The sequence below is a fragment of the Phalaenopsis equestris genome, unplaced genomic scaffold, assembly GCF_001263595.1.
Source record: "Phalaenopsis equestris unplaced genomic scaffold, ASM126359v1 Scaffold000781, whole genome shotgun sequence".
NCBI lineage: Eukaryota > Viridiplantae > Streptophyta > Magnoliopsida > Asparagales > Orchidaceae > Phalaenopsis > Phalaenopsis equestris.
Window position 1 is genome coordinate 110,798 of NW_018165221.1, and position 22,111 is coordinate 132,908.

General features: G+C 31.0%; 1 protein-coding gene across 1 annotated transcript; it reads left to right on the forward strand.

Moving 5' to 3' along the window:
• The first annotated feature begins 8,373 nt into the window (after positions 1-8,373).
• LOC110031165 lies at positions 8,374-19,724 on the forward strand. The gene is made up of 4 exons (XM_020734243.1): positions 8,374-8,568; positions 10,077-10,260; positions 18,774-19,047; positions 19,133-19,724. The coding sequence occupies exons 2-4, from the start codon at positions 10,092-10,094 to the stop codon at positions 19,473-19,475; spliced, it is 786 nt and encodes a 261-aa protein (XP_020589902.1). The 5' UTR covers positions 8,374-8,568; positions 10,077-10,091; the 3' UTR covers positions 19,476-19,724.
• The last annotated feature ends 2,387 nt before the right edge of the window (positions 19,725-22,111 follow it).

The following is a 22,111-nucleotide window of genomic DNA, read 5'->3' on the forward strand; positions in this document are numbered from 1 at the left end:
AACCTTATTTAATCTTTTATATTAAATAGGGGAACTTGTCGGCAAATACAAAGGTTTCGCAGACCAAACGGACGTCATACTTTCCTTAGTTTATTTGATCGAGCCTCATCCTCAAGTCTTGTGTTTATCCTTCGGGATAGATACAGGATTTGAGGTACAGTGCTCTTTCATTTTAAACTATGAAAAATATGGGGTCAGTTTGATTTCATACTTCAACGTCCTTCCGAAGCGGGCGACTGGATTTTGATTCCGGTGACCGACAGCTTCTTACGGGCAACCCCACAACCAAACCATCCTCGAAATAACGCCGACAATATCTTACATAAAAAGAAAATGTTCAAATTGTAAATTCAGATCAATTCGTAGAGCTCTGTGAATTTGAAATCAAATTTCAAATTGTAAATTAAGCCTACATATTATAAACAGTGCTCAATAAATCTCCCATACACATGTTTACTAATTACTACAATTATAATAAATTCTACTCCACATTGGGATGGAAGGCTCAAATGGGCATCCTGGATTAATTCCTCGAGCTCAACCATGAATCCATGCTTGCCCAAAAGCTCTATCAGCATTTCATATTCTTCACTCATCATGTAAAAATACTTGTAGCCTAAGTTGACAGATCGTTCACAAATGCAACTGTGCAAGCAAGCAACAAACCAATAAAAGTGATATTAGATGTCAAAATCTGTCAGCAAAATCCACTGCAAAATTCAACCCAAACAGAGTCTTGATATATTTCAATTTAATAAAGAGTATGAGATAGAGAAAAATCATGTTAAATTTTTTTTTACAGAAGCTAATTCTTCTAAAAGTGTAGCATTCAGGCTTTTAATGCATGATTATAATTAAAAAGAAAATAAAAGTGAAATAATCAACAAAAGCTTGCATGATGCAGATACCGTTTCAGGATACTTGCTACAGTTTTTGTAGTTACTATCTCTTATTGCGTAGTGATAAAAAACATTGCGATAAATAAATGCAGACTCCAACATGTTGAAAGTTGAGTTTCATCTAGTGGAAACATCAATGGACAGTGACTTTTTAGTTGCAACACCCAATTATTTTGACACTTCTACAAATTTATGTAATCTTACAGGGGATTTTTCAGATATTTCACAAACTCTCTGATATTTTGGATGATTTCATGAACATCCTTTAGCCCATCTTGGACCATTATATTGATAATATATGCAAAGCATCTGACATGAAAAAAAATCATGGAAGTGCAACTTTCTGCATGATTGAAAATTCGATTTTAAGGAACTAACAGCCACATCATTATTGCTCACATTACCTAAAGTAATTGTAGATACTTTATCCAGAAGATTCCACTCCAACAAACACTCACAAATAGCAGCACAAATAGAAGTGTCATTATGTGGAGGCTCTAACTCAATAAAGTTGATAATAACCTTCTTTAACTTCCATGTTTCATCGATATAATGGACAGTCAAGCACATATATCTGATAGTCTGATTAGAGGTTCAACAGTCTGCAGTTAATGACACCCTACGAACATCTTTAAGGCGAGATTTAAGCTTCTTTTTCATGCACTCGTAAACTTTCATGCAATCATTTTTTATTGTGTTTCTTGAAACACTTTGAAAGTTAGGATTCAACATTTTTAACAATATGTTGAACCAAGTATGTTCAACCATCATGAATGGATACTCATGTACAATTATCATTTTCACAATCACCTCTCTTATGATTTGTTGATCATAATTTTTAGGATCATAGAAAATAGGAATCTCTGACTCACCCTGAACTTCTGAAGGCAAGAAGTTCAGTAAATTTTGTCTCTTGTCTCAGAAGTCAACTTATTGTTGACTCTTTGTTTTTATCTTACAACATTTTTTAACATGCCTAAGAAGTTAAGAGGTTGTACCTGACTTGGGTTTAAGTATTTTCACCCCACAGCAAACGCATTGAACATATGATACTTCAACCCCCTTAGAGTTTGATTTAACATCTATAAAATACTCTCACACAGTTGATTTTCTCTTCCTGTCTTTCATAACTTGCATTTCAGTACTAGTGCTCCCAACAATCAGTTCAATAGGTTGAGAACTATCAATTCATTCTTGTGTTGCAAGTGGCAGTTGTTTGTCATTTGATACAGATTGAGAATGTTCAACATTTGACATTGTAAATATTTATACAAAAAAAATAATATTAAATGATGTGTAAAAAAAAGTGCAGGCAAACAAAAAGCAAAGGATGGAAAAAGGAAAGGACATGGCTTTGTACAATTTGTATCACAAGATTCTGATTTAGAACTCCATAATTCCTCATTCATTAAAGTTTAATTTCTTGCAACAAAAGCCAAAACATTACATTAAAGACACCAAATAGCAAGTATAAAGAGCTAAAACAACACTTTAAGAGTTCCAAACATCAGCATTTAACAGCCCCCAAATTCAACCCTTTTAAAGGCTCCAAATCACTATTATAAAAAACCAAAATAGCTCTTTAAAGGGTCCAAACAATAAGTATAAAAAGCCAAAACAACACTTTAAAGGCTCCAAAGGGCAAGTATAACAAGCCCAAAATTATGTTTTTAATGTCTCTAAAATAGTGCTCAAAATAGTCCTAAAACGATGCTTTTAATGTCTCTAAAATAATACTCAAAACAGCCCTAAAATGATGTTTTTAATTTCTGCAAAACTGTGCATAAAACATCACTAAAATGATACCAACCCTTAAATGATGCTTTTAGTGTCTCCAAAACAGTGCTCAAAATAACCCTAAAACAATGTTTTTAATGTCTCCAAAACAATGCTCAAAATAGCCCATATGTAGACAATATAACCATTGTATGGTTCCGCATATGTAAATATACTAATAATATATCATATAACTGCTAAACCATTTCTGTAATGTCACAAATTAGCTTTCATGTCAATATATGCATCATTTCTTATGAGTGAACATGTCCTCTCATTTGTCCTCTCATTCTAGATAAACATCTAAAAAGTACATTAACCTACTTTAATTTATTGATAAAACAGCAGGATGCACACTCCACTAATTGTAATATAAGCAGATAGATCCACAATAATATGTAATAAAAATCTATTACAGAGACATAAATCATAATAGCATTAAAACCATTTTCTTTCTCACATAATCTAATTAATTACCAATCCATGACTAGCTTCTTATCAACCTTAATGAGAAAAAAAACATTTAGATGTGTGAATGATAACATAAACCACAAAAAAACATTTCTCATTAATTTGTGTGCGAGGCTGCCAACCATGTTCATCGGACTATGTACCCTTATCAACAATACTTTTATTGAAATATTATAACCATTATAGATGCAACAGCTCCGATTTGGAGCCTCCAATTTGCATATCTAACCCTTAAAGGATAATACAATTTGCATATCTAATCCCTTATAATAAGTGTGTGGTATAAAAGTAAATTTCCCAAATAAATATCATCTATTCACTAACAACTTGTTAGTAACAAGTTTCCATATTATCAATAACGAAGTACCATAAGGTCCGTAACACATATGATTATAACTATCATTATTCTCAAAAATAACGCAAATTAGACTGTAAGATATTTGAAGTGTGAAAGAAAGATAGAACAATAGTGCTCTAAACATTTTGCTTTGCTTCTTAAACTCCAAAAAAATCAAAACGTAACTCATACTCAAAGGCACCCTCAAATCCATCTATTGCTTTTAGCTTTTTTTTGCTGCAATAAAATGATAAACCTCAATTTAATATTTGCACAAGAGAAACCACTCCAAGTTCCTTCAGTGTAAAACAACATAGAAAGTTTAATATGAACAATTGAAATGTCATGTGGCTAACACAAGTTATCTTATGAAGAAGTCTCCAACAGAAGAAAGAACAATAAGGCTTCTCTAAATTTTTTCATAGCCAATGCAAATCTGGGCCACATTGTTTGAAAGTAATGCTTCTATGCTCATAAGATGAATAAGATATCGCTCATAAGTAATATTATATCCTAAAATAACAAGTTGTAGTTAAAATTAGATGCACTCAATAAAGAAAAAGAAAAAAAAATAATACATATACTTAAGCGGTGTCTTGATGCATGCTCATCCGTTATACTAACTTCCCCATCATTTATAAGTAACAGCCATCTGTGAGAACGTTCTTGTAATAACAAAGCATTTGTAATGCTTTGTTTTGTATTGATAGTAATACAACAAACTAACCTTCATGGAAGTCTCTTCATATGCGGAGAAGCACAACAAGTTCTATAAACAGAAAAATACACCATAAAAACACCCTAAAATTTACATGGCCATTCATATGAATTACCCTAACAACTGATAACAATCAAAGTTATCATGATACCGAACGGTATCAAACTACCTTTCAAACAAATTTACATGACTCATTCTCGCCCCTTCATTCAATCACAATCACATACCAATGAAAAACATAATGCCAAAATAATTAGCATCAGTCATGTATTTGGATTTCACTCCCAAGATCCCAAATAGATGTATCTGGATTTCACTCCCAAGATCCCAAATAGAGCTCAGTGCTCACAAAAAAAGTAGATCTACAGTCAATATGAAGATAAACATATATGGATTTCACTCCAAAAAACTTTAAAACCTAGGTTTCATTCAAAAAAATTAAATAAACCTAAAAAAATTTCTGAAAGTTTAAGCTAAGAGGCAAACCTGAAGATAAATATCAAATATTACAGAAAATATTCTCGAAGAAGACGACTAGGTAGCCTTACAAGCAACCAAGCAAGAATATCGAGCAACCGAACACCGAAGCAAGAATACCGAGAGTGGTCGATCCAACGCCGACTTGCTGAGGAAAAATATACTTCATCAAAGAAAAATAGAAGTAGAGATTAGAGAACGAACACAAAAAAATCAACCCTAAGCTCTCACCAAGATAAAACTTTTCACGATTTTGAGACAAGAAGACGGAGGATTCTCACTGAGAGAAGCTTTCACGATTTTGATAGGAGGAGGGTTCTCGCAATCACCGAGAGGAAGCTTTTCACGAACTTGAGAGAAGAAGGAGCAGCTGAAACTAAGCTTTCGAGAGAGGAGAAAGAGCGGCGTGAGAGGGAAAGGGCAAACACGTTTGAGACTCGAGAAGTTAGGGTTAGGGCTTCCGCGGTAATAAGGCTTTTTATTTGTTACATTGTTTGTATATATTAATATATATAATATATATAATATATTATATTAATTATATACCTTATATTATATAAATATATAATATCTATATTACTAGTATAGTATATAAATATATTATTATTAATAATTTATTGTACATTATAATTCATAAGATTTAATTTTTAAAATATGTCCACTTTTTTAGTATATAATTATTTTTAAAATATGATAAATTATATATATATATATTTATATTAATTTTTTTTTATATTTCAAACAATAACGATTCGAACACGAACGAATGCATCACTGTTCGTGTTTGATGCATTTAATAAATCAAACGAAAAAATTGTTCGTGTTCGCCTCGTTTGCTTATCGAACGAATCGAACACGAACTTTTTGACCAATCGAACACGAACTGTTCGCGAACAACGAGCTTTTTTGACAGTCCTAGACTCACATATTTAAAATACCAAAAATACCAGTACGACCCTTTTTAAAATATTTGAAATATAAAATTTAGGAGCCATAATGTTGTACAGTACCACAAAGATTAATTTGACATCATAATTTTAATTTCAATTTTTTTTCTAAATTTTCTTATGAATATTATTTTTTACAATTAAATAGATTAAATGTTATATTTATAAGAATGTTATTATTTAATTTTGTTAGAAATATTTATAATTTTTATACCAACCTCTTAAATATTATTTTCCCCAAACAAATTTTACAATCACTTTTATCTAAAATTGGACGACCTTCAATCACTCAATAAAAATTTTCTGTTTTAATTTATTTGCTTAAAATCAAATTCCTAACATAACAAATTCTACCATTTTTTCCACAAAAATTATTAATAGTAGAATATATATTTAAATATTTAATATTTAATTTTATTTATTTAGTGATATGAATACTAAACTTATGTATATGTTATTAAAAATATAATTATTATGTAAATAAATATGAGATATTCACAAATGGATGAATTTAAATCCACTAATTTTATTTGGTATAACTTAAGGGACTAATGATATTATCCATCTATTACACACAGAAGCATGTAAATTATCTTACATATTAATCATAGTTAATGATGTAAATTAGTAGTTGGTGCGACTTCAAACTTTATTTAGGGTGCGTAAGAGACGTTGTTTTGGAGCTTCTCGTCCCCAAAACACCGATCGGTGCTTTGAGAGGCTGCTTCCTTGGTGTTTTTTGGCGTCAAGCCACTGACAGCGAAAGTTGAAACGAGCGAAGGGGGTTACATTATGCAATTTGAGCTTTATTTTGGGTATGAAATGTTATTGCTACCCCTCTACATTTCCCTAAATCACTCCCTCTATCCCCGCAACAAAGAAGAGAAAAGAAAGAAAGAATCAATACAGAAGTTATTCTTTGAGCTGCCATGCTAGTTCTCAAGTCTTATTTATGTTATTTTCAAATTAAAAGATTTCAAGCATTGTAGCTAACAAATTTTTATTATGGTAACTAACTACATGTATGACACTAATCAAAATTCAATAATTATAATGATAAATGTCCTCACTAAATTAAAATTTGTTACAATATCAAATGAATTAGTTGCAATAGTCTACTGACAAGAATATCTCTAGCTTATTAGAAGTCCTTCATCCATCCAAGTCTGCTTCAAGCTCTTGCCTTTTCTAATATTCATTGATGCTTGTCCAAACTAAAATTTGCTCATATTTTTAATTAAAAATATATGGACATATGTGTCCAAATATAAGTACTCTGAAATATATGAAATAAAATTTCTTGAATGGAAAGGCCTAATCATGTCTCACATGTAGTTCGAACAATCAACATAGTCATTTTATATTTTTGACATAATATCTAATGTATTTATTTTTCAAAATTTAATTCTTTTTTATTTTCTTATTTAATTGTTGAAATGCAAATTATATGCAATCCATCATGGCCTAATGTTAGATGCTTTTGTATCTAAACAATTAGGCCTTCATTTTGAGGCTTTGCACATATAAATATGTAATTGTGTTTCTAATTAAGTTTACTAAAAACGTCTAAAAGAGAGCAAACCATAACTTTTTCATAGAAATATAATGTTGGCTCACATTTGGCCTTAAAATTTATTTGCTTTTTAAACAGCTCATTTTAAAATTCCTCCATCATGAAATTATCTTATTGGCGAAGTAGGATTTAATAAATCTTATAAATTAAAGTTGAATTAAGGGACTGTTTGGGGCAGCTGTGGTTTATTGAATAATCTGCTGATAAGCTAATTAAAATAATTTGCTGATAAGTTAGGTGTGGTGACTATTGTGGCTATTACAAATTTTTATACTATTACAAATTTTTATTTTTTTTGGAAAAATCAGACCATTGCCAATAAGCTCCCACCGCACCTAGATATGTGAGGTGTGAAAAAACAGTTTTATGTGTTTTGAAAACGCATAAGCTGCCAAAACGCAGTTTACCCAAACAGGCCATGTGCGTTTTCAAAACGCCATCGCACCAAATAAGCTGTCACAAACAGACCCTAAATATGTGAGGATATGGTGTGTCAAATGCCAATTGGATGTAACTAATGGGGTTTTTACTTAAACACCCCCCAAAACATTGAATATTATATTTTAACCACCAAAATTTTAAATATAACACTCCCCAAAACATTGAATATTATATTTTAACCACCAAATTTTAAATATAACACTTTAAACACTTATGCCACTCAAAACTTTAAATTTAATATTTTAACCACCCAAAATTTTCACTCAAAGCCTTCATTATTGGGTAAAAGTGGATGATTGTAATGAAAAAAAAAAAATGATTGAAATGTTACATTTAAAAATTGGGTGGTTAAAATGTTATATTCAATATTTTAAATAGTTATTATTCCATAACTTATTTTAGAATATAAGAATCGATATGATTATGAGATTTTACTACATTTACTTAATCTATCTTAAAATTTATTAGATTAAATAAATAAAAATTAAAATATTCATTGATTAAATTGATTAAATTAATGTTGCTCATTATTTCTTAAGGAAAGTTTGCCTACATAGCACACAATTCTTATGTATTTACATTTCCCACAACTAAAATTTCCTATTTACATACATGACAAAAATATTTAGTATCATAAATAATACTAATTTTTTTAATTAATATATATTTACTTAATAATTATTATTTATTAAATAATTAATAATCAAAATTAATAATTAAACGCATCCCCGGAACTCTTTCGTCCCTCCCGACCTTCCCGCACATCCCAAAATTTCTGAACTCTCGACGACGAAGAAGCAAGGAAGCGGCGACGGGAGCTCGCTGGAGAGGCTTTCTGGCGGTTTGTGAGTGAGAAGAAGAGTTCGTAAGGCCCGCAGATCTAAGTTGAATCTGTCGAATCCCGGGGTTTGGTAAATCCACGATTTAAGGTATGGGGAGAAACGGGATTCAGAATTCTGCAGGATTTAAGTTTGTGTTTTAAACTTTTGATAGGGTTTAAGTTTGCGTTTTAAAACTTTTGGCAGGATTTAGGTTAAGACTGCTTAAATCTTGCTACCAGATAGCCCTTTAGGGGTTGAATGTTTGATTTAAGTCAGTGTAAACCCCGATGTGGTAAATCCTGGAAGGGTTAAATTTCAAAAAACTACTTGGCAAGTGATTTAGTAAATCCGGTTAAATCTTGTCAAACTGTTTGGATTTAAAAGGTTGTTTATGTTCTTTAGAATAAAAATCATCATCAAACTTTGATTATTTTATTAATAAGATTAAAATTAATTAAATTCAATTTAAGTTTTATTTCTAATTCTATTGATTATTGATTCCAAGCTAAACTAAATAATTATTGATAAAATTTTTACTAAATTAATTATCTGTCAAGCAATATTTTAACATTAGGATTCCATTGGGGCTCGTTCTGGATATTGGTCTTGTTGAATCTGTATGAGGAGAAAGCTGAAGATTTCCTTTGATTTATCTGTCTGTGGAACAATTGCTAGCCTCCTCGAGATATGATACTTTTTTCTGTGTGGATCAATTCATTGAAAGTAGGGCTGATAACTTGGAGTTTTATTTACTCAAAATCTAGATCTATTTGATTTGACTCAATGATAAATTGCTTGAACCATTGAAGGTATGGCTGTTAATTCTAACACTGGAAACTCACTTGGAGTTTTATATTTACTCAAAATCTAGATCTCTTTGCTCCGGCTCAAAGATAACTGGCTTGAAATTAGTTCAATTCAAGTATATATATACACCCGTGCACACACACACACACACTAATGTTGATTTACATTTGAAAAATTGTCTCATAAATTGCATATTTAACATCCAAATATTAACTATTTACAAAACTCAGACCCTTCTATCTTCATTTTTTCAAATTGTAGCCCAAATATTGAAATTTACAGCAAAATCAAGCCTTTATTTTTTCCCTTTTGTCATGTTCTTATCTGTTTGATCAGGAAGTTCCCAAATACTGTGCTTGGTAGTTTAAAAAAAATGATATGAGCTATTTTTTTGTAACTTGGCAAGTTTTGGGTGTTATCCATATACTTCTCCCATAAAATAAAATTCAAATATTCATAGATTTAACTAGGATCATGCCAAAGTTCAACTCAAATTCATTTAAATTTGGCTTGACTTAAACTTTGGTTCGAGTTGAGATGAAAGTCTTTGATTCTAGTTTAAGCTGGATTGCTTAAACTTGACTCGATATCACTCTAATTTGATGGTATGGTTAAGGGGCTGTGGAGAGGCAGTGGTGCAGCTGTGCAACGTTTAGATGAAATGTTCATTAGGAGTACTTTGAAGTTATCTTTTTTCTGTCCCCTTTGCCTGGCCAAAATTCTGTTTCAGGAAGAAGTGGAAGATGTACAATCAATACCTCTTTAAAAATTATTCAGAATTGATCTGAGTTAGCAATTTTGTTTTACAGGCCCTAAGAATATCAATGGATCTAGAGACAGAGAACCGTCTAGCTGCCTTATTGATGGAAGAGGCTAGGAGATTGCGACGTGAGGCTGAAAAAGATGGCGTGCATATTTATCTCCAAAAGCCCAATGTAAGAGGCCGCCCAAATTCACGCTTTCTGACTGCTACTGTTCTTGGTGTTGAACAAGGTTAGAAATGTTATTTCACTAATTTTTCTCTTTGAACTTTGCTTATAGACACAACAAAAGTTGATATGGTCAGATGAATTTTATGAAACTTTTCTTTTTGGTTATGTGGTGTTCTTATCTGTTGGTTCAACTGTGTGGCAAGAAGAACTAGATAAATATAATTTGGGAAAAAAATATAAAGAAACATTGAGGATGGGAAATTTTCAAGGAAACAGACTTATTGTTTTCCTTATTGTTGAATGAGGATGTTCCTGCAACAAGGATAGAGTGATTTTATAACATCTTTATGTGTGTGGCTCTCTAAAATTTCACTTAATCTAAAGTCGACTCTTTTTCATTTAGTTAATATACATTTCTAAGTCTTGTAAATATATATTTTCTTAAATTTGTCTAAGTTGGTTCACGCTTATGATATGAAGTTATAAAGTCCATTGTCTAAAGTGTTGTTGGGTAGACCTATAATCTTCATTATCATCAATATTAGTAGTCTTATCCCAACTATTTGGTGCTGCCTATTGGAATCCTCTTCCATTCGTTCATGTTGATGACCACATGAGATTTAAGTGTAGCCTACAAAATCATTTTACATAAATTCTAACCATATTAATTGTAATTTACATTTTTTTTTTCTAGTTCCTTTCATCTTAATTCTATATATTGCTTTATTTGTGAATTTCCTTCCCTTTGTTGTGCATACCTAACCTCTTAAATATTCTTTATACACAATATTCTTTTTATTCAAGCCATTTATCCTTTTCTGTGTACTTGCTTCCAGCCGATCCTTTTCTAATTTTATCACTTTTTGCAACATATTTTTTTTGGTCATGCTCAGCTTTGTTATGAATAAATTCCATGTTGCCTAACACTCAAATTCATATGACAAAGTCAATGAAGTTATTGTTTTTATTATTTAAGTTTCCATAATGCTCTATTTGCGTTTTTCTTAGCATTAAAACTAAAACTTATCCGCATATGTACATAAGAATTGTGTGGTATGTATGTAAATTCTCTCTCTTTCTCTCTCTCTCTCTCTATATATATATATACATACAGATATAGATAGAATTTACATACATACCACCCAATTCTTATGTATTTACGTATCTAACACCCAAATTTAATATATACACTTAATAATATTTTGGTGTCATGAAGCTATGCATGAAAATGTGTATTTCACTTATAAAATTGCATTGATGGTGGTATTTTTGATGTGATGTTAGAGATTTGAGTGGTATGCATGTAAATATGTTAGGTATTAAATATTTTATGCTTAAGAATTGTGTGGTATGTAAATGCTTCTATTTATATACATGTATGCATATATGCATACATATAAATATATATAATATATGTATGTATATGCATTTATATATACATACATATTTATGTATGTATGTACATGCTTATATATGTATGTATGTATGTATGTACATGCATGCATGCACATACATACATACATACATACATATATATGATGGTTAAACCTCACACCAATGCATCTTTAATCATTCTAATAAATTAATTCATAATTATTTATTTCGCATTAACTAAAATTTGAAATGATATTCGTGATCTTTGTTCTATCAAGTCCTTAACCTTTTTTATTTTGATAAGTTTCATCCCTTTTATTTCAATTCATAATCAATTCATAATTATTTATTTCAAAGTAGCTGAAAGTGCATATCATATTCGCGATCTTTATTCTATCAAATTCTTAACCTTTTATTTTCACAAGTTTCCCCTATTTTTAAAATTTCGCAATTAATTCATAAGATCGGACACCCTATTAGATATATGCCATATTTTAGTAGCATACGCTTAAGAATAATATTTTGAACTTCTTTTATAAATATCTTTACAATTAATATAAAGAGTATGTTTCTTCCATTTTTTTCAATTTTTTTATTTAATGCGTAAGGTGTGGCACCAATCAGATCCATGTCATATTTTAGTGGCAAAGACTTGCGAATCTTATGTTGAACTTCTTTTGTAAGTATTATCACAATCAATATAAAGTGCACACACTTTATTTTGATATATGATGTGTACTCCTTAAAAAGCATTTCTTTCAATTATCAGGTCCTTTAACTCTATTATTTCATTGATAATATTTGTTAAACCATATTATTTTAATATCTTGTAACTCTTTAAATGTAATTACATATTCCTTATAGACTTCCAGCTTTACCTCTGCATCATAATTACAGCTAGCTTAATGACACTTTGTCTAGGTGTATCAACAATATACTTCATAAATTGATTTAGCTTTCTCTGTTAAAAATTTCTATTCCTTAAAATCTTATTTAGTTGTTTCTTAAACTAATTCTGTCTTCCATTCTCTCAACTTATTTATTTTGGAACTCTCTTTTTATAACTTAGAATTTCAATCTACCATTGATATCACTGAAACCTTAAACTTTGAATTTTCTTACTAAATAATATTTATGTCTCAGTAATAGTATTTTTTTTTTCATTTTTTAGAGCGATTTTCTTTTCATTAATATTTATTTTAACTTCGCATGCGTCGACAAGATCACAATTTATGAATGCAAGCATCAAATTTATTTCACAGGAAGTTTGGTTTAACTTTCAAGCTATAGCATCATCATTGTTATTAGCTTTATCTTAGTTATTCTAGATTTGCTTTATGAATCCTAATTTTCTATTGGTTTTTTTGAGTGCTACCTAAGGTGTTAAGTCTTCTCATTGCTTATCAATTTTTGCTGCCTTTATCCATTTTATCTTTAGGTCTATCCATTTTAATCCTATTACTACAGCTCAAATCTTATCCACCCTTCTAAAGGGTACATTTACCTACTCTATGTTATCAATGTCAAAACCACTTAAGTTTAGTCTATCTTCAATAAATATAAATTTAATCATTTCTCTACTAAGAGATTATCCACCCTTCTAAAGGGTACATTTACCTACTCTTATGTTATCAATGTCAAAACCACTTAAGTTTAGTTTATCTTCAATAAATGTAAATTTAATCATTTCTCTACTAAGAGCACCTCAATTTATCCCTTTTTTTAGTTTTACTACACATTCATGATGACATTCTTATTTCCATCACATCAATTTAGCCATCAATGGCTCTTCTTTCCACTCAACGCTTCAATTCATATGATATTATTTGCCTAATTATGATTTTATGAAGTTTCTCATTTGTTTCAATGATGCCCTCTTAGGCACATACTATGCTTGAGGTATTGTTCCTTTTTTAAAATCCATCCTTAATTATAGAAATTATATCATTATTTATATTCATATTTTTTTATAAAAAAAATCAAAATTACATATATCTATTATATTTAATTATCACTTTATCTTTAGTAATATTAATATTGATTGGTAATTGTTAATATCACAATAAAATTGCATATAATATATTTTATTTTTGCTCTACTGATTCTAAGCCCTTTATTTTATAAATATTTTTATTGGTATTCAAAAATTTCATTTTTTTTTATTAGACATTGCATTGTTTGAATCTATGTTATTTAGAAAAGCATACACAAATAAATCACACTTTGAATGTCATTTGTCAGCATCTCTCTAATTAATGCAATAAAATTTTTAGATTTGATATTGATTTTTTTTATAAATCTATTGTAGCTGAAAATATCTCAATTGTTCACTCTACAACTATATATATAAAGAGAGAGAGAATCATGAACTTTTGCATATCTTTGACACATCATTCTTCTTTAATGCACATCAAATCGATGCTTCTGCTATTCATTGTATGTAAAGGTGTTTTATTTACTGCACATCAAATTAATTCTTATGATATTCATTGTAATTAAAGGTAACATGGTTGCCTAACCAAAGTTCTTGGCGAGCAAAGAGAGGCACTAATACAATAATAATGAGGAATACTTTAGTACGATATAAGAATCATCCCAATAAAATATATAAATGTGGCATTCAAAAAATAATTTTGTGTAATTCCAAATAGCAAAATAATAAATTCTTATCAAATAGAATGTCCAAAATATACATCTCATAAGGTTCATGAATTAAGTTTCAAGTTTAAACAACAAAATAAATATTTAGGTGATAGCTTTCATAGCATACAATTAATCTAATATTTGCTCCATTTATTCATCTTTTTCATTACCCATACCTTCTTTTCCATCATTAGATTTGTATTCCGTCATATTATGTGGTTCTGCATACTTTAAGAATCAGTTTAAAAAAGCTACGCAATGGATAGTGCATGTTCGTCAAGCTTCATTCACCTAGGCAGTGTTGTGGTGATGATAGCCACCTGGGAGATGTTAAGCGTTGTAGTGTCACCTCGTCTTATCTTTGCTCAAGTGTCTAGCTGAGCAGTTACTTTCCTTGGATAATATTGATGGTGTACTCGATTGTGTCTTCTCAAGATCAATAAAATTATATGAATATATTTTCTATGCTCTTTATGCTTTCTTGTTAATTTTTTGAACAAGAAAAATCTCTTCTATAGTAAATTTTTTGGAATAAAATAAAATTGATTGTTTGATAGTGACTTAGCTTTCGTAGTACATAATATATTACCCTCTCCCATTATTTCATCCTATTATTGTATAATTTTAATTTCTTATAATCTTGGATATATCTATTGTTCTTAAATATCAGACTATTAGTGCTAAATTATTTATTTTTCAATTATTTGGCATCCCTTCTTTAAAATTTGATTAAAAAGATTTGCCACTTCAATATCTCCAATACCTCTTCAAATTTTTATAAGCGCTTAAGATGGACATAAAACTTTTCTTAACAGCCTATCTAAGACGATTAAGAGCTTTTCAACTTTGTAAATTTCTCCATGTTATCCTATGCCATTGATTATTAGTTTATACATCTCCTAAATGGTTGGGATTCAGGAGCTACGTCTGATAACTTCGTACTTAGCAGGATAATTGTGGAGGATGAACTATTTAGATTCCTTGAATTATATTATCTTTCAATTTTGACTTTATCTAAATTTCCAAAGGCCAATAATTATGTGTGAGGCTCATTATAGAAACCTTCTTCTCTTATCAGGATAGGCAAATGATGTATGCCAAATCTACACAGCTTTTGTCATCTTTTTTCTGATTATCTCATGCAACAAGTTACATTTTCTAATTTCCTAAGTCATGCTTTATCCGATCATCTTCCTACAGTATTTCTTTTGACGTTACTGTAGATCTACTTGACATTTTGAGTTTGGCTCTACCATTCTTTTGCTCATTTATGTGATTGATTAACTACCACCCGTTTTATGTCATTATCATGCACTTGTCATGTCAAAATGCCAACCAGATGCTATTTTTGCTGACACCTTTAGATATAGATATTCACTAGCAGCATTTTTACTCTTGATCGATTACTAGTCTTTTCTATGTTACCTGAAGCTTGATTAACGCCTCTGTATTTTCCTTATTCCGTAGTGCAAGCCTCACGATAGTTAAGAGACAAAAAGGGACTGCAGACTGTTGAAATTTCTTCAAATCTCTCTTTGTTTATATACTTTTACCTTTCAATCCTATCCAGAACTTGTGTTTAAGTGAGGTCTGCATTTTTTTTCTTTACATACAAATACTCCTTTTGGAGCATTAAACTTTAGAAGAAATAAATCTACAAATTCCATGTACCAACGTGGCAGTATAAGATGCTATATAGTTCATTAGCTGAGATTGCTAATAAAAAAGCTATGGGCAACGTGTAAACTTGTATTTAGCAGCACTAATCCCTAATGTTTTATAGGCTTGAACTTGCCTAAGAACCACACAAACCTAGTGAACTATGTTTTAGCAACACTTCAATAATTTGTATAATTGCCGAATGAAATGAGTGCATCGATGGGACCGCTTTTCCTGTTAACTGATATTAGCTGGTAAAAAACTTTTGCTATGTATGATGAGGTGGAATCTTCACCATCATTTGCCTCATCCTGTCATTTGGGGTTAGATTTTTTAATTCTCATTTTTCGTTCATGAAAAAGGCATGGGCTCTATTTAGATTCTTATGTGTTACGTAGCTCTGAGGTAACATTTAAGGTTGCAGGAACATGTCCTTGTAGACTATTAATGTAAAGATTAGTTGTCAATTCTACACAGCAGCCAATAAAAAATTTGAGAGGAGAGTCATTTTAAGTTAATGATAATGATTATCATCAATAGGTTATGATTTAGATGCTAGCTATTTCCATTTCATTTAATCAATTGTCTTATGTGTAAGTTTATTTATATAATTAACCTACTTATGATTCAAACTAATCTATGCATTTTTATCGCTTTTTTTCGCCTTCCATGAGATACACTGAACTTCAACCTTTTAATCAACGTAATCTATGCATCAGTTTTTTTCAGCTGTCATTCTTAGAGGGTCTTTTGGTTTTCTTATTTTGAATATTGAACCTGGAATGATTTTATTGTGTCTTTAATTGGGGTTGAGGCTTTAGAAATAATTGTGCCTACCAGTACTTATTGATCTCGTGTTAGATTGTCCACACTGATTAAAGTTTGGCTCAAGAGTCATCCAATTCCATTATCGTGCTTAATTTGAATATGCAGAATTTTGAAATAAACTAATCTAGATATGTCCAAAGATTTTGAAGGACGTGAAATTCTTTTTGCATTTTATTAGCTTAGTTTTATGGATAAATTACACTCAGGTCCATGAAATTTTGGTTGTTCTTCACTTTAGGACATGCTTTTAGAAGTCTTATATTTGTGGTTCTTGAGGTTGATTTTGCGCTTCTAGCGAACGATTCCTTGTTGGAATTGATAGAAATTATATTGACTGCTAAAATGCTTTATATAAATCATGGCAATGGTGGTAGAGATTGCGGTGTAAATTCTGCCTGCAATTTGCAATTTACACTTTGAAGCCTGCTGATGCCTCTAGCCTTATGTCTAGCCTTATGTTTTACGGAAAATGAAATGTTTAGAAGTTCCATTTACAGGCTAAGTGATAAAACCTGCAGATATTTTCTCCTCATGGCTTCATATATGTTTTAAATGCATTTAATCTTGTTTTTTTTTCAACCAAATTTTTATGCTTTAAAATCTTTTGGAGAATATTGTAGTTGAGTGTAAGATTTTGCGCGATATATTTAAATCCTAATCTATTGTTTTATTTTTATTTTTGTTCATTGTAAATGATGAGTTTCAGGACGATGTATCTTGGTGTATGCTTTTTGATGACGATATTCTTCTCGTGGATAACACAAGAGAAAAAGCCGAGGAAAAACTTGAATTATGGAGGTCTACATTGGAGTCTAAAGGCCTTCATTTGAGCAGAACTAAAACTCAATACATGGAATGCAATTTTAGTAGTAGTAGCTCTAGTGACAGAAGTGTAACTTTGGGTGATCGAATTATTAAAAGGTGTGAACGATTTATATAACTTGGGTCTGTTGTTCAAAGCGATGGTGATATAGATGGGGATGTTAATAGTAGAATTCAAGTTGGGGGTTGAAGTGGAGGAATGCTTTGGGTGTGATAGAAAAGTATTACGTAAATTGAAAAGAAAATTTTATAAGATTGTGGTGAGACCTACAATGCTCTATGACACTGAATGTTGGCCTTTAAAAGAGAAGCATAATACTAAGTTAAGTGTTACCGAGATGAGAATGATTAGGTGGATGAGTGGCTTTACACAGAAACAAAATGCAAAATGAATATATCCGTGATATGGTTGGTGTAGCTCTTGCGATGAAGAAAATTAGAGAAAATTGTCTTGGATGGTTTGGTCACATTAAACGTTGGACATCTGATGATCTGATTAGGAGAGTAGGTGTTTTAGATTCGACTTATGTTAAGAAAGGCAGAGGTAGACCTAGGAAGACTTGGGCTTCTTGTATAAAAAATGATCTTAATTTATTAGAACTAAATGAAAATATGACTCTAAATAGGACGCAATGGAGAAAAATGATTCATGTAGCCGACCCCATGTAGTGGGATTAAGTCTTTGTTGTTGTTTGTAAATGACTGATTCATGTAGCCGACCCCATGTGGTGGGATTAAGTCTTTGTTGTTGTTTGTAAATGATTCAATTTGAACACTTCAATCTTTATATGCAGCTAACAATGGCAAAAGTTAAAGCTAAGATAGAAGAGCCTGAAACAAGATTTTTCATTTAAACCCTTCATAAAAATGATACAAAAACATTGTTCTAAATTTGTATTCCTTCCACATTCTATGGAATTACCCATTTGAAATAAGAATAAAATGCTAAAGCACATAAATGTAAGAACACATTAACATATTTAACAAACGAAGTTTGTAAAGTGACAATTGTTTCAAATATACAGGTTTGACATTCAAGCTGTACAAAACCCTAAGAATCACTATAATTCATCGCTCGCACCGACTGACATATAACCAAAAAACGGCAGCTACCCAAGTATATGATTTTTAAAAATATGAACAAAAATGGACTGCACTTATAAACTTTGAGGATCAAATATAATTTCCCCCCAATGTTTGTTGTATTGTTTATCTACTTCTTACCAGTGTTGACCTTCCTCATTTCAGCTAATCGAGCTGCTGAAATTAGCGAAATGTGGCGTGCTAGAGAGAAAGAATGCGAGTTGGATGCTAAGCAAAGGCATAATAAATCAAGAGACAACAGCAGAATCATGAATGCGAGAAATGGTTACATAAATGAAGTTTCTAAGCCCTGGCTTGAAGATGGTCTGATAGATTCCTCGATCAATTGTTCATCCAGTAAATATTATTCTGAAGATTCTCATTCTAGAGACGGTATTGGTCTTCAGGATGATGATATTGAAGAATTCCTTCATTCAAGGTTGGCCATGTCACATAGTCTTGTTTTCATCCTCACAAATCTTTTATTTTGCAGTTTGATGACTATTATTTTTGAATTTTACCAGGGTGAAAAGAGGGAGAGGATCTGTTGGCTGTAGAATGGATGAGCCAGGTCCATATCTTCCATCAACATCTGCTGATCTTGATGAACTGATTCCTAGTCCTGCCAAAAGTATTGGGGAGGAAAAAAAGCGCCGTATTCTTGGTCCAGAAAAGCCATATTTTTTTAAATCTCATCCTTCACATGAAGGAGAGGCAACTGATGAGTGCAAATCAAAGAAGTATCATTATGAAAAGAAGAAAAACCCAAGAAGCGAAAAATCTGACAACAAAAGCAGGAAAGAGAACTCGAAATATCATAAGAATCACCGGAGAGACTCGGGAAAGCGAAAGACAAAGTATGTGTAAACTTGTGTTGACAAAGATGATACCTACCCTAATAAGAGATGCTTTTTGGCATTGAATATTCTCTTTTTTGTATTATGCTGCTCAGCTGTGTCTTTTGCAGGAACTTCTGTGCTAATTCTAATGAGGTTAAGTAGTGTAAACCAACTGAAATTTGTAAAATTGCTGACATTTTTTGAAGGAAGTTATTTTTTTCTGTACAGAATGGCATCACAGATGCATATGAGTTTCCATCCACAACATAACGCTACGCATTTATTTTTTTATTTGAGTTGCATCTTTAAATATTTTATAAATGTTATCTTCTTTTTCTGTGCATTCTTGATTATAATTTTGCAGGGCTCTTTCAACGGGTAATTACATTTACGGAAATTTACAAACGTACCACTTTATTCTCATGTATTTACATATCAAACATTCCAAATTTGATATTTACATTTATAACACTCGGTGTCTCAAACTTGCACGTGAAAAAAATGTATTTCACTTTTAAAATGATAGTGACCGTGATATTTTAGATGTAATGTTAAAGATACGAGTCATATGCATGTAAATATGAATGTTTATCTTTTAAATATATAAAAACATAAGAATTGTGAAATAGACTATTACAACAAGATGCTCGGATGAATTTATGGACAGCGAATGGGTGGATTACATATCATTATGATCGTACAAAACTATGCTTTAGCTTTTTTCTTCGTTTTCTAGAGCAAGTTCTTAACCGCCTGTTCAATTTAATCTGAATAATAGTAGTGGGATACAGAACATATGCTGACAGCTACATGCATTCCAACTGTTGAAGAAAAGGAGCCAATAGAGACGTGCCGTGCGGGAAGTTGTGCTGGAATGTACTCCTTGGTTGCCAAATAACCTGGGCGCATTCCATTTATCACAATCGTGGCTTATTAATCTGATAGCCTTTTTGTATGGAACAGAGGTGATAGGATTGGGCATTTGATGCCATGATGAGTATTGAGATCATTTTGATGATACTGAATTTATTTTATATTTATAATAATGGGATTTCAAGATTAGATCATCATACGAATTTAAGATGGAGTGCAATGTCAATTCAATAATATGTTGATTGAGGAATTGAGAAGATAATTGAGGGAATTGAAATGATGTTCAAATTCATATTCAAAGAGACTTTGGAGTCGAGTATCATGGGGTGTAAACAAGCCGGATACGAGTGAACCCAGGCTCAGCTTGTGTTCGGCTCGTTTATATTTCGAAATCAAAAAGTGTGTTCGTGTTCGGCTCGCCCGTTCAAGAATAGAGTCGTTTAGACAATCTCAATCACGTAGCTACAAGATGTGAAGAATTGTGACAAGATTTAAAAATTATTGTTTATATTAAAACATCATTTGAATCTAATTTAATAATTTTTGTTCTATTTTTTTAATTAATACTTTTAATTGATTATAAATCTTTTTAGCCTTGTAGTCAATTAAATTTTTAAAAAATACTACTCTACAATATATATATATATATATATGATGAGTAGTATTTTGAAGCAAAACGAGCCGAACACGAATGAACAAATCTTTGTTCGTGTTCGACTCGTTAACTTAGTGAACGGGTCGAACATGACTTTCTTAACGAGCCGACACGAGTTGTTCGTGAACAACGAGCCGTTTTGACAGCCCTACAAGTATGTAATTACTTGACTAGCTCAAACTCAACTGGCAAAATTTATAAGTTGAAACAAAAAAAAAAAAAAAAAATTATACATGCAAATGTATGCATGTCTGTGTTTGTGTGTGTGTGTGTCTATATATATATATATATATGGATGTTCACTCGTTCTTTATGGGATTGATACAAAGATTTTGTTCCATATAATACTAGAACTACACATATACTTATGAGATTTACTAGTGCTTCACAACATTTAGTTCGTATCAATTGGTCACTTTTTTACTTACATTTGCTCCTCGTGTCTCCTTATTCTCCATGAAGAATGTAGTAGCTAATCAAATAGTTTAATTATGATACTTATATAAAGGGTGTTAAGGTTCTTAAACCTAATAATATTCAGGATGGGTTGGAAAGTTTCCTTTGGATGGTACCAAATTATAATTTGTAAGACACCAAAATAAAGTGTGATCTTGGATCTAGTTTACACTAGCATTTCCAATCTCAAACTTAATCATAAACATATAACTAAAGTAGAAAGACATAGTATTTTTCTCAAAAAAATTAGAGAAATCAAGAGATCATAGCTTTACAATTTTTATTTTAGTTTCTAGGATGTAGATCAAGCTATGATCCTTGATAAGCCAATGGCTTTAGTACCCTAAAAGGCGCATTAAAAGTTATTATAATGACATCAATGGTTTTAATATTGAGTTATAGTTTATGTTATGAATGATAATATTAGTGGCTAGTTCAAGGATGGTGGTTATAATTAGGGCTGTCAAAACGACTCGTTGTTCGCGAATAGCTCGTGTTCGGCTCGTTAAGAAGCTCATGTTCGACTCGTTCCCTAAGTTAATGTGCCGAACACGAACATTTGCTCATGTTCGACTCGTTCGCTAAGTTAACATGCCGAACACGAACAAAAATGTGTTCGTGTTCGACACTTTTTGGTTCGAAATATTACTAATCAATTATATATATATATATATATATAT

Coding starts and splice junctions, on each gene's coding strand:
- LOC110031165 (XM_020734243.1), top strand. CDS start 10,092: ATGGATCTAGAGACAGAGAACCGTCTAGCTGCCTTATTGATGGAAGAG. Junction 10,261..18,773: donor TGTTCTTGGTGTTGAACAAG/GTTAGAAATGTT, acceptor TCCTCATTTCAG/CTAATCGAGCTGCTGAAATT. Junction 19,048..19,132: donor GAAGAATTCCTTCATTCAAG/GTTGGCCATGTC, acceptor GAATTTTACCAG/GGTGAAAAGAGGGAGAGGAT.